The sequence below is a fragment of the Dermacentor albipictus genome, chromosome 5 (assembly GCF_038994185.2).
Source record: "Dermacentor albipictus isolate Rhodes 1998 colony chromosome 5, USDA_Dalb.pri_finalv2, whole genome shotgun sequence".
Classification (NCBI taxonomy): Eukaryota; Metazoa; Arthropoda; class Arachnida; order Ixodida; family Ixodidae; genus Dermacentor; species Dermacentor albipictus.
The window spans coordinates 24,285,219-24,302,295 of record NC_091825.1 but is presented as its reverse complement, the minus strand read 5'-3'; the positions used below and the strand labels follow the sequence as shown (position 1 = coordinate 24,302,295).

At 46.4% G+C, this 17,077-nt stretch overlaps 1 protein-coding gene across 1 annotated transcript in view; it reads right to left on the bottom strand.

Annotated features, from left to right (window-relative positions):
* Positions 1-17,077, bottom strand: part of LOC135898230 (uncharacterized) — a 516,585-nt gene that overhangs the window by 412,145 nt on the left and 87,363 nt on the right. The window contains exon 4 of the mRNA XM_070539355.1: positions 15,542-15,812. Within this exon, the coding sequence (XP_070395456.1) occupies positions 15,542-15,812 (271 nt within the window). The remainder of the gene's footprint in view (positions 1-15,541; positions 15,813-17,077) is intronic.

Genomic DNA, 17,077 nt, shown 5'->3' with positions numbered 1-17,077 from the left:
CTTTGTCCACTGATGTTATGCCACAAGGTGTGTGTCTGAACAGACAACTTCGGGCACTCGGTACATCCGTGGTCGATTCCCCAGAGGGTGTACGTATGCTCTCATAAACGGGCGAAGCAAGGCGCAAGAAGCTGGCCAAGGAAAACGGACCACGTTGGTGGAAGAGAAAAGAGAAGTAGGAGGCAACGCAAGCTGCCATGTGCCCAGAAAAAAAAGGTAATGAACAAGGTAAGTGTGTGACAATATTAGGAATTTCAAACACAAATTCAATAGCCAATGCTACTTCAATTTAAGTCTATTGGTAGACTCACTATTCCCTGTTCTCGAAATGTCAGGACTGTGCCCAGGGAATAGTCTTTTTGCAGGGATACCTGCGCAAAGCAGATTCCTGAGTGAGGGCATGGTGTAGATAACTTAAAATATTTTCAATCATTGAGTAAGTATGGCTCATTCTGAAAACCTATATGCGAACTTGTTGCTTTGATTTATTAAATTTCTGATATCCGCACAATTGTGTCGTCTTAAAACAATGTGCGGCGCAGTGCTGTCAAACTTCTCTCTTTCGACGAGCACAACCCTGTGCGTGCAACCAGTAAAATGCTGGCCCCTAGCTGCACTGCCGTGGTGGCCGTAGTGCTTCAGGTAACTGAAAGCACATTATCATATGCAAGCTCTTCGGTTGTCCAGAAGCCACATTGTGAACGATATTACACGCATGTGTTCAATGTACACAGCATGGTAAACAAGTACGTGTAACGTGATTTTATTTTTGGTAGAGGCCCTACCGTGTCTACCACAAGTCGTCTGAAAGGTTCTGTTATTAAGGGCACTACCTTTAGTGGAGCTTTCCATGTCCCTCCTGGTTTACCCGAGCGCAGACAGGCGTCGCATGATCTTACAAAATTTTCTGCGTCTTTGAAACAGCCAGGCCAGTAGTATTCCATAAGCAATCTTTCCTTTGATTTGTTTATGCCTAGGTGACCGGACCACCCATTTTCATGACAGAGACTCAAAAGGTCCTTCCTGTACTTAGTAGCTACGACTAACCGATCTAAAATCCTACCCTTTCGATCTCTGTAGTACCGATACAACAATCCTCTCTCATGTATCGTCACGTTGCGCCTGGCAATGCCTTCTTTAGCTGTGTGATGTAATTTAGCTAAGCTCTCATCGTTCTTTTGCTCGGCTGCCAGTGACTCTCTATCCACACGTAAGACCTGATCAAAGTTCTTTGAGGCCGGTGATAATAACGACCCTGTCTCGCTTGCGATTGCGTCAGCTTGCTTTTCCTGCAGGCTTGAACTTTGACACTCTAGTGATACGCTCTCATTGAGCTGGTCAGTTGGCAGGCTTTCCTTAACTGTTTTTTGTCCCTCGTGCCTAGCTCGGATTCGGGTATTTAAGTTATCCCTTTTTCTGCTTCCGCTGGAGCAGCTTGTGCATTTTCAGCCGAAAGCGACGCGATTTTACGAGCTTGGCCTCGTGTCAATGCCTTTACTGTGCCCTCTCCCAGTTTAACGCCTTTTTCACTCAGTAACCGATTTGAACGATACGAAAAAATGTAAGGGCACTGCAGTGACAATAATTTGGAAACTGCAGCCTCGGTCACTAGCTTCCCGGATGGTCCACTGATTTTGACTTTGGCCATGGACAGACACACGCTGTGTTCTTCTAAACCTGTTTGATCAATGCTACTTCTCCGGTGAAGTCATCTACCGTCACGTAAGACGGATGGACAATGTCCATAGCGGCGGCACTGTCTCTTAGCACGCGGCACGGTTTGCCATTAACTTGCTGGTCGTGAAAATGAAAATATGGTCCTAGAAGTTCCATATTCTCGTCTTTTTCCTCCAGGTAGGAGAAAACTACGCTAGGCTTCCCGCAGTTTACAGCTATGTGTCCCAGTTTGTGGCATTTATAACCGCGGATTGGTCTGAATGATTCGAATGTTTTTTTTTTCTGCTCTTTTGGTAGTGTTTCTCCATTTGATTTCTGCTCGCTCTTTTCTGAGGGCTTTCCCTCCGCGTCTACAGGCTCCGGTCGTCTAGTCTGCGAACCCTTTTTGAACGGAAGTAGTTTCCGCGATCCATTTCGACCGTCCTAATTTCCGTCCTCGGCGTTCATCTTTCTACGCGTTGCGTACTCTTCGGCTAATTCAGCCGCCCTTTCCACAGTGTTTACATACCCTCTGTCTTGCACCCATAGTTTCACAGCTTGGGGGATGCTTTTGCAAAACTGCTCTAAACGCATACATTCAATGATAATGTCTCTGCTGTCGTACGCTTCCGCGCTTTTCAGCCACTCGACTAGGTTGGCCTTTAAGCCGTATGCAAACTCCGGATACCCTTCGCTATCTTTCTTGAATGTGCTCCTAAACCTCTGCCGAAAAGCTTCGGCTGAAAGGCAGTATTTCTTCAGGAGACTAGACTAGCTTTCGCATAATCATATGCATCATGTGCACTCAGTCTGGCGATTACTTCCGCCACCTCACACGGCAACATAGACAGCAACCGCTGTGGCCATGTACTTTGACCGACGTTCATCTTCTCCAAAGTCCTTTAAAAATTGTTTAGGAACAAGCCTATGTCGGTCCTGACCTCAAATGGTTTTAATAGCCTGTCCATGTGGTATGATTCTGCCTCACTTGATCGTCCCCGAGCCCCTTCACTTCCTTGAGACAACTGCAAACGTTTGCTTTCAAGTTCAAATTGCATTATTTTAACTCGCGTTCCTCTCTCTCTCTACCCGTTCTTCTCTGTCCCGTTCTTCTCTTTGTTCAGTAGTTCCAACCCCATTTCAATTTGTTCCTTACTGGCCTGTTCGGAAATTAGCTTCTGTAATTCCGATTTTAGCATTTCCTTCCGTACATCTGGGCCCAGTTCCTCACCAACAATAAAAAAATTTGTCTCTCAGCAGTGTCCTTAACTCCATGATTGCTGCTTTACCGCCTTGGTCCTGCTCGCTAAATCTACCTAAGAAAGCACAACCTAACTAACACTCAACAATCTAGCTATCCCACTGTTCTAAACAGAACAACCACAAAATTAAGCCTACAGAGTCAAAGCAAGAACCAAGCACTCACCACAGACACAGCACCACGTCGCAAAGTCCATCTCACCGCTGTCAGCCAGTTGTAAGGATTGGGGGCTCAATCCGACCGTTCGTTAGCAGTTGTCAAAATTGGAGTCGGGCATGAATTAGATGGTAGCTGGCCCATGCCGTCGTCCAACTTATCCACGCTAAAGACGTTGTTGAAGGAAAGGACTCCTTCTCATCGAGAACGAGGAATATGGGTTTCTTTTCATAAGGACCTTGCAGTTCATCAGTCTAGCATGACTGCGAGAGGTAGTGCACTGAGCGGCAGCGCAACAGCGGTTTATAAACACTCGGTCCTCCCTCGATCCCAAGGTGAGGGAAACGTTGGACCAGACATCGTCAACAAGTCGCCTCTCTGCGCGAGGGATTACACACACACACATTTCCGCACAGGTTCACGGTCCTCAACCGACGTCAGACGGACTTCGTAGAACTCGGGGCTTACGTCAGGAAAGACGCTTTTTATTCCCTCGAGTTGACCCACGCAGCGCGACCGCCGGTTGCCCATTGTTTTGCGTCCTGAACCGCGCGTGGTCAGGGGCCTCAAACTATGTTCCCTCGGCGACTCCCTTGTTCACAGCACACCAGGTCAGTGGTGGCGGGTTCAGGCACAAAGCCTGCTTCGTCGAACTCATCTTGGCTCCAGCGACGAAGAGTCGAGGGCGCGTGTATTGTTCTCCACACACAGTAGACTTAGTGACCCCGTGGCTATAGGTCTGCGGTGGCGTTCCAGGAAAAGTTGATGCCGCTGTCGCAACTGGCGGGCAAAACTTGTACCTGAGCGGGCTGTTCTTAACAATGGACAACGTCCGTGGGAACATGCCAGCCCGGCGGATTGACCTCGTAGTTAACATCGCTAAGCTGACGAAATATCGTGTGTGGCCCTGTGTAGCGCAGCAGCAGCTTTTTAGATAAGCCGACACGGTGACATGGTGCCCATAGGAGGACAACGGAGCCAGGAGCATATCGAAGTCTCGATGTCACCTGCCGTACCGGATATTCTGCGCGGCCTGAGACTCAGTGAGCTGGAGCCGACAATCTGGCATGCCGTGTAAGCTACGGCGAAGACGTCTTGAGCATATTCAGGGATTGTGCTCAAAGAGGAAGCAATTAGCGTGTGAAGGGACAAAGGAGGGTGGCGGCCGAACAGAAGGTAAAAGGGTTAAAACCCAATGGTCTCGTGAGGGGACAAATTATAGGCGACGGTCACGAAGGTTAACGTGCTGTTCCAATCACTGTAGTCGTCAGAAACCGACACAGACAGCATTTCTGTCAACCTACGGTTGAGCCGCTCCCCTAGTGCATTTGTCGGAGGGTGGTAGATGGTGGAACACTTGTGCTCGGTAGAACAGGAGCGAGGCAAGTTTTCAACTACTCGGGGCAAGAAAGCGCGGCCGCGATCAGTGTCGAGTTGCCGGGGTGCGCCGCGATTGAGTATGACGCCATGTAAAGAAAATCTGCCACGTCCGTTCGACAGTTTGTACGCAAAGCTCGCGTGATGGCATACCGGGTTGCGTAATCAGCGGCGACAATGAGCCACTGATTGCCAGATTTCGACGCCCGAAAAGGCCTAGAAGATCAAGACCGACGCGAAAGAATGGTTCTAAGAGCACATCGATGGGGTGAAGGAGTCCATCGGCAGCACAAATGGTATTTTGCGACACTGACAGAGCGCACAGGCTGCAACGTAGTGGTGCACAGAGCGGTGCAGGCCTAGCCAGTAGAAGCGGCACCGTACGCTGTAGTAATTACGCGAAACGGCTAGATGACCTGCAGTAGGGGCATTTTGTAACTGCTCAAGAACTGATGTCCGAAGATGGCGTGGTACAACGAGTAAGAACTGTGGTCATTCAGGGCGTAAGCTGCGACTGCAGAGAACGTCGTCACAGTACACGAACATGCGCAGCGTGGGCTCCGAATGTCAAGAATTAAGATGATCGATGAGAACACGTAAGCACTCAGGACGCCGTTATTCAGTGCGGATGTCTTTCAGACCAAAAATGGCCAGGACGCAAGGGTCCTTGTCATGCGCATCGTATTCAGGGCGGTCGACAGGGTGACAAAGAGGCAGTCGGCGTCTTTGTGCAAACGGCCTGAAATTTATAAAACAGGAAATAAATATTCTTGAAGCCATACCGCCCGTCTACCTAATCTTTCACTTGGGTCCTTAGGTGACGAGAGCCAGGACAAGGTGTGGGGATTGGTAGCCACAGAAAATGTGTGGCCGTACAAATAGGGGTGGTATTTGGCAATTGCTCAAACAAAAGCCAGGTACTACCGTTCGGTAATTGAAAATTTTATCTCGCCTGGTAACAATAGCGGCTGGCGTATGCAATCCGCGCACTGCATTACGCTGCCATTAAACAAGTACAGCCCCAATTCCGTGATCACTGGCTTCCCTGTGACGTTCAATGGCGGCAGATGGATCATCATGAACCAGCAATGGGGAAGCCGTGAGCAAGCGTAAGAGGGCGGTGAAGGCTTTCGTTTGAGCAAGCCCCATGTTAAAGGAACGTCTTTTAAGAGACGGTGGAGGTCAGCAGCTTGTGACGGAAGAAGATGAAGTGCAATCATGCTGCTAAGTTTGTCGGTGAGAGTCGGTGAGTGGGTTTTATCATCCATCGAGAAAACGATGGATGATAAAACGATGGAAATACGAGCAAAGGCCAACAAAGCTTCTTACATCTGTGCCGGGAAATGGAATAGGAAAGTTTTTGACAGCGCGAATATTGTCAGGGTCGGTTTGAATGCAAGTGGCACAGACAAGATGGCCTGGAACGGTAATTTGACGACGTCCAATGTTGCACGTGGATGAGCTCAATTGCAGGCCTGCACGTCGGAAAACAGCAAGAGTAGCCGATAGGCGCGTTAGATGACTCGTGAAAGCTGGTGAAAAGACCATGATACCGTTTGGATTACACGGACATATGAACTATTTATACGCGAAGTTGAGAGTCCATCAATCTTTCAAAGGTCGCTGGGGCATTAGAAGGGCCGAACGGCATAACCTTAAATTGGTAGAGCCCGTCACGTGTTACGAAGGCAATTTTCTCACGGTCCATGTCATCCGAGATTTGCCAGCAACCTAATCGGAAGTCAATCGATGAAAAGTACTTGGCTTCGTGCAAGCAGTCCAAGGTTAATAAATAGGCGTCTATGGGTATACATCCTTGCGTATCGTTTCGGTAAGGTGTCTGAAATCGACATAAAAGGCGCCAACTGCCGTCTTTCTTCTTGACAAGGACAACAGGGGGTGCTCACGGACAGCAAGATGGTTCGATAACGCCTTCAGTCAAGATCTCACCGACTTCTCGTTGTATCCCTTTTTATTCAGCATGTTCAACCGCTGCCGGCGGAGTGTCGGATTGGCGTCTCCGGTGAATATACGATGGATGGCCAGCAATGTCTAGGTTAAAGAGCGGACGTCCAGGTCAAAATTGCCGCGGTAAGTGTCGAAGAGACGGGGAAGGTCAGCATCTTGTGTTGGAAGAAGGTAAAGTGCAATCATGTTGCTAAGTACGTCGGTGAGATTAGGTGAATTGGAGGCTTTTGTAGAGGGTGATGGAATTGCGGTGTCAAAGGTCCATATCTCGCAATCGTTCACTGGCGATCCGTCGACCAAAGGCATGCCTCTGGGAACAATTCGGGTCGAGCAGTTAAAGTAGAGGGAGTGAAATCTTATTTCCTGTAACAGTGAGTACTATATGAAGAACGGCCAAATTTTTTGAAGCAGTATGTCAGCGGTGGGACATCGTACATAGACGCCGTCAGCAACAGATGGAAACGACAGTAGAGGGACGTACGTAGTGGCTTGAGGCGCTAGGCGGATGTCATCGGGAGAGCATAGCCATGGTTGTGTTACTTGTGCACTATAGCAGCCGTGGGGCACGTCAAGTTAAATGACATTAGACGCGCAATCAAACAGCGTGGAACAGGACGATAAAGTCTAAGCGAGTATAGATTGGTAAGGGAATTCTTATAAAGCGGCAAACAAAACCACTGTTAGGCGCACGGCGATGCCACCGGTGCACACAGGAAGCGCGGTAGGCGTTCCCCCGTCGGAGGCGCGGAGAGTGCACGATGCAGCGGGTTTGTGAACTTTGTTCAGGCGTCGGTGCAATATGGCACTCATCACGGATATACGTGCTCCAGTGTGAATGAGTGCTGGGACCCTGACGCAATAAACTAAAACGTCCATTAAGGTCTGTTTGGTCGGTAAAGTGATCAGACAGTTTTGCGGTCGAGTCATCACTGCAGCCTACCACCCGCATCACCTACCACCCGCAGCAATGAAGAACCTAGTGATATATTGGAAGCACTTACCGAAATCCGTGCTGGCCAAACTTCATTATTAAACGATATGAAGTCGATCAAGCAAAAGTTGTCCCAGAGCGACAAATCTTTTGATGAGATAAAAAAACGACTAACTAAGATCGAAGAAGACTGCTCAGCATTTATCGCGGTAAAAAAAGAGGTCGACGAGCTCAGGACGCTCGCCGAACAGAGCGCAAATAAGATTGCGTCTATTCAGGCTAAACTTAATGACTCGGAAGATAGAGCGCGAAGATCAAATCTAGTATTTTTTGGTTTAAAGGACACTGAAAGTGAAACATGGGCTGCGTCCGAAGCCCTAGTGATACAACACTGCAGTACACAACTAAACACCACCGTTGAACATTTAGACATAGAAAGAGCACACAGATTAGGTCGTTTTAACAGTAACAGAAATAGGCCTATAATTGTCCAATTCGCGCATTTTAAAGTAAAAGAACGCGTGTTGTCATGCGCCAAAAAACTAAAAGGAACTGAATATCGGATCTCGGAAGACTACTCTCCTACCACGCTAACTGCTAGAAGACGCCTAGTTCAGTTTGCCAAAGCACAAAACAGACCCTTCAAACTGCGCCACGACAAATTACTAATGGGAAATACAACTTACACATACGACCATAGTTCCGATAAGGTAGTCACTCGATCTCCGGGTTCCTAGCATCAGACTGTCGCAGCGACCGTCCCAATAACCATCCCTATAACTCCCTTTCAGTTCTTTACACCAATATTCGCAGTATTCTTCCCAAACTTGATGCCCTCCAAAGCCTGCTCAGTGCAACGACATCGAACATAGTCCTTCTTACTGAAACTTGGCTTAATCCGTCCATTAATAATTCAGAAATTCTTTCACATTTTCCAAATTGTTCTATATTTCGACGCGACAGATCTCGCAAAAGGGGCGGAGGCGTACTGATATGCGCACACGAAAGTCTTCAGTGTGCTGAAATACCAGTAACAACGCCCTTAGAAACTGTCTTTGTGATAAGCAACGCTTCCCGCCCAGCCGTTATTATCGGTACGTGCTATCGTCCACCCGACGCAAACAGCTCTTTCGTAGCTGACTTCCATGAGGTGCTTCACTCCGTAACAGTGCTTTATCCCCAATCACCCATCATGCTGTTCGGCGATTTCAACTTCCCTGCCATCAATTGGTCCAATATAGCTGAAACAACTTCAAAAAACAATGTCGAAAGTGATTTTCTTAATACGTGTCTTACGTTTGGCTTAACACAAATCGTCAGTAACCCTACGCGCCACAATGATAAGTCTTCTAACATATTAGACCTTATCTTCACTTCTCACTCTGATAATGTTTCACCACTGACGCACTTACCTGGCCTTAGTGATCATTCAGTGCTACATACCTCATTCCAAAGTGACATCCCTGCCTTCACTAAAACTAGAAAAACTATTACGCTTTACGACAAAGGTAACTATACTGATATGAATATTAAGCTAGCGGAATTTTCCAGCTCGTTCTTTACCGGTTTCTTAGAACGTTCTGTTGAAATTAACTGGCTTCTTTTCAAAACTAAAATGCATGAGCTGATAAAAACTTACATACCTACTATCACTGTAACTGAAAAGCACTCATCACCCTGGTTCAATACGACACTAAAGCGTCTCAACAATAAAAAGAAAAGGCTTTACCGCGTTGCCAGACATTCCAACTCTGAGTGCGCATGGCAGAAATACTACACCGCTGAAAAAGCGTACCTATCCCTTGCTAGTCAAGCAAAACGCTCCTTTTCTTCGACTACCCTGCCAAACATACTGCGAAATAACTCAAAAAAAATCTGGAATATTATAAATCCAAAGCGTTCGCAACCACTTGCTCTGTGCGACGAGAAAAATAAGCCTATTCCTGATCACGAAATCGCCGAAGCGCTTAATCATGCATTCTCTTCCGTGTTTACGAATGAGCCTAAAGGTGAACTTCCTGAATTCCCATTTTTCAGTTACGATACAATGCCCACAATCACCTTCAGTTCTGATGGAATCAGGAAACGCATTGATTCCTTAAAGCTGTCGTCTTCACCTGGCATCGATGGTATTAATTCTAAAGTCTTAAAAAATACTAAATATGTTACAAGCGAGATATTATGTCACATTTTTCAGCAATCTTTATCATCAGGAGTGGTGCCGGATGACTGGAAAGTGGGTAAGGTTATCCCAGTCCCAAAGAAAGGTCCTTCATCATCATGTAGTAACTACCGCCCAATTTCTCTAACTAGCGTTTGTTCTAAATTAATGGAACATGTGCTTTACTCCCACATTGCTACATTCCTAACATCTGTCAGTTTCTTCCACCCTAACCAGTATGGCTTCCCTAAAGGTTTATCTTGTGATAGCCAATTAGCACTCTTTATAAATGACATAAGCTCTAACCTTGATCAAAATATCCCAGTTGATGCCCTCTTTTTAGATTTCGAAAAGGCTTTTGACAAAGTTCCGCATTAACGACTTCTCCTAAAACTCTCTCGATTGCACCTTAATCCCCTTGTCTTGAACTGGATCCGAAATTTCTTAACTAACAGACAACAGTTTGTGCATGCTAACAACCACTCCTCCTCTAAGAGCCCTGTTCTCTCCGGTGTACCCCAGGGCACAGTTCTCGGGCCCCTCCTATTGCTTATATATATTAATGATTTACCGGCTAATCTTTCATCTAACATTCGCCTTTTTGCTGACGATTGTGTCATTTATCGCTCAATCCTAGCTGATACCGACAACCACGCATTGCAAGATGATCTAGACAAAGTTACCTCTTGGTGCAGCATGTGGCTAATGTCACTGAACACTACAAAGACTGTACAACTACCTTTTCATCGACGGAAGCTTCATCATACTCCTAAGTACGTTCTTTGCAACTCGGAAATCTCATCAGTGGAGTCATGCAAGTACCTTGGCCTCACTCTCTCGAATAACCTTTCTTGGTCCTCTCATATTACGAACATCACCAACGAAGCCAATCGCACACTTGGTTACTTCCACCGCAACTTGCGCTTCGTACCGCCATCCTTAAAGATACTAACTTATCTAACTTTTGTCAGACCTAAGCTAGAATACGCATGCTCTGTTTGGGACCCACACCAAACCACCCTTTCTAACACTCTAGAAGCAGTTCAGAATCGTGCTGCTCGCTTTATTTATTCTGATTATTCCTACCATACTAGTGTGTCTTAGCTAAAAATAAAAGCAGGAATTTCCAATCTAGATATAAGGCGTCATGTCTTCAGACTGTGTCTTTATCACAAATTTTATCATTCTGCTCCTAGTCCTTCAGCCATCATTCCAGCACACCGTCAATCTTGCCGATTATGTCATGAAAAATCTGTGTATCCTCCGCCTGCCCGGACCACTGCGCACCTACATTCTTTCTTTGTGAAGACTGCCCGGGACTGGAATGACCTTCCCGCCGACGCCGTGCAGCACTCCAATCCACATCATTTCAAGGCTGCCATTGAGTCTATATTTCACTGAAGTGGTTACCCATCCCTCATGTAATACCCCACGTTGGGGCCTTTGAGGTAATAATAAATAAATAAATAAACAAATAAATCACTGCAGGGTCACCTCCGGAGCTGCATCAATTAGGTTTCCGCAATGGGGCGTCGGGGCTACATCGGGAACGGTTGGCGACGAGCCTGCGGCGGTAGGGACGATGGTTGACGAACTGGTAGCAAACGGGGATGGTGACGTCGGAATGATGACGAGCGTACTGTTCCAGGAGCCCGAGTATCATTGTTTGGCTGCTGCAGTGCCAATGGAGGCTGGTAACGACGCTCGCTCTGCTCGGCGCTACCATAACTGGTGAATGGCGGTCGCAGAGGTGAGGAGACAGTCCGGCTGTTGTAATGACGAGCAACGTTGCCGATACGCTGGTAGGCAAAACAGATTGGCTGATCGTGTGTGGTTCACCATTCGGCTCGATTTCGGTAGCGTGCAACATACCGCGGTCAACTCGATGAACCTGGAGCATAAGACAGCTGTGAAGTGGCAACAGCACATACACAATGAACTCCAAGATTTGCCAGTTCTTCGCAGACTATTGCCTGCACAAATGGTGTGGTAGGCAAGTTGTTCGGCTCACTGGGGCGAGAAAGAAGGACTGCAGGTCACATGGCTTCAAGATCTCGCCGCACTAGGCGCCTCATATCATCTGAGGATGGTGGTCACTGCGCTCCTAGCCTGTTGTCACAAGAGGATGTCGCAGAAGTGTGGCGGCTCTTGGCCTGCTCAAACCGTTGACACTTTTATTACGTTGTCTACTATTTCAGAATTTTTGCACATGGGCAAGTTGAAAGCATAGTCAGCGATCCCTTTGAGGACATGCCCAACCTTGTCTGACTCAGCCATATTGCTGTCGGCCTTACGACCTAGAGCGAGCACATCCTGGACGAATGATTGTGTGGCTGTCTGGGCGCGGGTCACTTGTTCTTCTTTAGCGGTGCTCTACCGCCCGGTTGGACGGCCGAACAAGGCCCTCAACTTCTATTTGCACGTGTCCCAGTTGTTAAGCTATTGCTCGCGGTTGTTATACCAAACCTTCGCTGTGTTTTTTAGGTAGAAGACCAAGTTAGCCAACCTAATCATCGGATCTTATTTGTTGTGGGCATTTACACACTCATAAGTGGCGATGCAGTCTCCACGTGGAGGTGGTCGCTGCCGCAGAACGTTCGAGGAGCCCGCGGCTGGGCCAGCACAACCGTCGGGGTTTCAGATATTGATGTGGGCTATGCCATGCCGGGTCCTGTTTCGCCCACCATGTTGTCCAGTCCAGGGTGATGACGACTGCAGAGCTCTGTTGCTGTTTCTCGTGGGCAGCTCTCACCAATTTGTTAAGTTGCAGATGTTTGCAGGAGAGACAATGACGCATAAACAAGATGGCTGTCGAGAGCGATTCCACCTCTACTGGTCAAGTCTTCTTCCGACTGGCACCACTCTTGGTTTCGCCGTAACAATATTATTCAAGTAATATTATTTATTGCGCTAATTTTTCTATTTAAGCGATTGTGATATTTCTTAACTCCTGTAATAAAGCGGGTCCCGAAGCGAAATCAATTTATTTATTTAAGATACTTTCAAGGCCAGAAGGCATTACAGAAAGGAGTGGGTGAACATAAGGAAAGAATTGTGCAAGATACAAAGACATATTCAACGTGGCGTTTCATGAATACTGGTTTTGACGGTGTCGGTATTCAGGATGGCTGCAACGGTGGCGGGAAGGTGGCTCCAATCTTTGCTTGTGCTAGGGATGAATGCATTACTACAAAGTTTATTACGTGAAGACAGCACACCAACTTTGAAACTGTGGTCAGAGCGAGATGATATGCATGACGGTTGGGTGATAAGCTGTTCTTTCAACAAAGGGTTGTGGTGGTAGATTTTATGGAATAGCGAAAGGTGGAAGCATCTACGACGGAAAGAAAGTTCTGGCAAGTTAAGTGTTGTCTTCATTGAGGTAACGTTAGCATGTCGGGCATAGTTTGATAAGATGACACGCGCTGCATGATTTTGAAGGGCTTCTATGCTGTTTATGAGTGTAATGTTAACCGGGTCTCAAATGGCGCATGCGTATTCTAGTTTGGAGTGAACTAATGTTTTGTAGAGAGTTAGTTTCAGTGACGATGGTGCGGATGACAAGTTTCGGCGCAAATAGCCCAACATGCGATTGGAATTGCTACATATAATGTCGACATGCATGTTCCAGGAAAGATTGCTGGTGATGTTCAGTCCAAGGTATTTGTACGATAAGACAACTGAGAGAGGGCTATTATTAATTTGTTACACATTAAACTTTCCGTAATAATTTTCGCGGGCAGTTCACGACTAACCTACGGCTAGCGTATCCCTCGAGGACGACAGTAGTATTTGTGGGGAAAACTCGTTTCATATACATTTATGACTATTTCAAATATCGAAAGCCACGAATTCGTCATCGTAGACAAGAACATCTGCCCAGAAAGTTCAAGGTTCTGAGAAGACATAATTTGCCCTTATGGGCAGGATCTTCGCAATTTGCGATTTTGTGAAGATGCCATATATAATGTTAGGTGATCCCTGAGAGCAGTGGCAATAACACGACATTCTACATTTGTAATATGAGAACTAACAAGGAAGAAATCAATTAGAGTAACTGGGTGAAGTGAAGTTAGTTCAGTACTTTCAGTGCTAGTGATATTCATGTTTGTGTTAATCACCGCCACAAATAATTACTAGCTCATTTCTAACGCAGTAATGAAGAAACTCTTGTGGATATTCAAAGAATGTATTATAGCTGCCATCTGGTAGGCACTACACAGTAGAAAAAATAAAATGAATAATTTTTACCAACTGTATTTCATAGTCGGCACTCGGTGAAGTAATATCTCCAAGGAATTTATACAGCAATGTTTCTTTCACTAAAACAGACAAACCATCACCGGGACGACTTAAGCGAGTAAGGTTGTAAACATTGTAGCCAGGAGGCCGGTATACGCCATTGTCACGGACATACCAAGTTTCAGACATGATCACATCAAAATAAAAACCAATTTAGTTAAAGAATGTGTAAGAAAGGGCTTACATTCCGAACAGATTGTGCGTTCAAGTGAAAAATTTTGGGACCTGAGAAACAAACTTCGCCAAGGTCCTTGAAATTGCTAGGTTCGATATACATGAAACTATAATGAAGGCACGGTGTGCGCTTAACTTGGGAATAACGCTGGGCTGTCAAGTCGCGTCTTGACCTGATAACAACAACCGACTCGCCTTCTCTCCACCTTGCAAGGACTTTTCCTGCATTGTGTCAGACAAAATGAAAGTCATGTTCGCGTGGCCACTGTTTTGCCTCCCGCAGAAGTTGCCGCGTTTGCATATTTAAATTTTCCTGAATGCGCACATCTGAGTTAGTTACACTCAGCTTGTTGCGATCGGAAAACCAGTCATCCCTGATAGACTGTCTCGCAAAACGAACGACAATACCGGGCGTTTTATCAGGATTTGACGGCAACGGCGCATGGTAGTTACATCAGACGGAAACAATGCGGGATGAGGCGGAACTGAAGGAGACTGCGCATTTACTTTGTCGAGAAGATTCTCGTGCTCAGTTTTTGGAATACCGTGAAGGTCCAAATTGTGCTTTCGACTGTGCCATTCAAGTTCATTCATTTCTTTTTTCAGATAATTTATCTGGTGCCACTTCTATCCAGCCTCAGCTCCTTCGATTTGTCGCCTAATATCCCTTGGCCTGTTATGTTGCTGGCCTACTTAAGAGAATATTGTATCATGTCTTTCAGATAAAAATTGCACACTTGTTGTAATAGCTTTAACGATGTTTGTTCTAGTTGGTCGGATTTGCATAAATCTCAAAATTTTAGGGCTTACAAAGATATTGCTAGAGTAACTCTACGTTGACTCCAGAAAATCAGCTATAAGTTCCATATGTGACAAAGTGGTTTTTCATGGCTTACAAACGGGTCGAGACAACAGGAAGACAGGCAAGAAGGCATCAGGTACTCGGAGTTTAACCTCGAAGAGAATGCAGAGAAGACGCGTTTTGCATGCAAAGCCTCTCTAAGAAAACGTTGCAGCACCCCTAATATGAAAGGGTTTCCGTTATCAATGACTAAGCACTATATTTTATGTACAATGAAATGAATGGCACTGCTGCCCCGCCCGTCAGAGCTCATTAACTATTCTAATCGCTCTATTTACCTAAGTAAAGACATGAGAAATTTCTAGTAGATGTTGGTAGTGTCTTTGGGGATGCAGAAACAAGTGAAATAGCACGAAAGCTAAGGTACTGAGTGATCCATCAAAGCCTAGAGTGCGATGCACAAGATCCTACAGCCCGAGGCCGGCTTACTGTGGCCTGCAATCTCGCAACAGTGCGATCAACATGAATAGGAAAGCTGCCGCCCAAACCTGATTATAATTCTAAAGGCGGAGACCGCCACCAGCCAAAGCAGTTGCTTCTACAGACGCTTGTTGCTTAGTTACTTGTTGCTCAGTTACTCTGAGCAGGAGAACCGCGTGACCCAACTATCAGCTGAGAGGACTTGCTCCCGCCTCGTCAGCCCCGGACAATTATGAGTAATAGAGAAGATAATACGTTTGAAGAACAACTCACGTGTAATCGAAAGACACGCCGTAGCCGGTCTTGCTGTTCGCACCAGCCGATCTCGCTTGGCTGCGGAACACGTCGAAGCTGAATTGATCTCGCGCGCCCAGAAACTCCTTGGACGAGGGCTCGTAGTAAGCTGTAGTGTAGAAGAGCAAGTCACAGTGGCCGTCTGGTGGGTACATCTCCTTGAATATTGCCCTGTGACTTATCGTGCACAGGAGGAGGTCCTCGTACGGTTCGCGCTTCTTCGGCACTGGACGCGCCGTGTGGGGTGTCTCTGCAAGCGCATGCGTATAGTGGCGAAACCAGGCATGCGCTGTGTCAATGTGTACAAGGGGGCGAGACACAATATCCTATCCCTAATAGGACAGCGGTTGCAGCGTGTGGTTTCACCATTCACAGCTGTCAATACAATTACGGCGGCGGCTCTGCAAAGAGAAATTTGGTGCAGCCTGCAGGATACGTCAAAGTCCCACGTAACAATCAGGTGACATTTGCTGGTGCGTTTGCGTTTTTCGTTCTTTTGCAGATGCATTTACTAATTCAGTTTAGTTGAATGTCTTGTCTATTTATTTACTTATATGCTTATTTGCATAACCACATTCGCAGGCAGGACATTGAAATAGGAGGGTTAATGGATTTTTCATGGGGTAAATTGCCCAAAGTCAAAATTAACAATACGGTTGTGGCGATGAAGACGAACACTATACCGAGCCAACCTTTCCAGCGCTGTTCTCAGGGAGACGTCGTTCATGCTGAGACTTCGTGCACTCCTAAAACAGTCGGTCCCAAGCACCGGTGACTAAAAAAACACCTTTTCAAGTGGTGGAGATGCTAGGTATCGACCCCAGTACCTTTACGCCTTAATACTTTTGCGGCTTAATACCTTTACGCCTTAATAAACGCATTTACAAATAATATAAAGCAGTTGCATGATAGAAACAAAAGCTATATATCATTCAATAACACGATAAAAGGATGGCCATCTATACAGGTGGGGATATTAAGTGGGTAAACGAAGAATGTCACTCAGGCCCGGCTCTAAATAATCGTGTTTTTATGTGCAAAGCAAATGGCACTTGAATACTTCTACCTATAAAGGTGTATGCAAAATAAACTCAGGCAAAATACAGCCAATCCACAAAGACTACATGATATGTGCCTTGGCAGAGCCTATACGGTAAAAGAGCTTCCGCTTCTGCTCGGAAGAAATTGCAAATAATAATAATAATAATAATAATAATAATAATAATAATAATATTTATTTATGCACCAAAGCACAAATACATAGTACGCGCCTGTCGAAGCCTAAATGGCTTGTGTTACTAAGCCCGGCAGCGCCGGCAACAGCGATGAGGTCAGCGTATGTACTATCGGTCAAAAAAGTAAACGGACCACGACTTAGGTGGCCGGAGCGGCTGCGGGGCCACAGCGGGGCGTTACTACTATCTCGCTCGGTGCGCTGACGGCGAGAGTGCCCCGGGTGACGCCAGACTTCGCCCTCACTCTCACGCGGTACCTAATCACGCTTGATAAATTTGT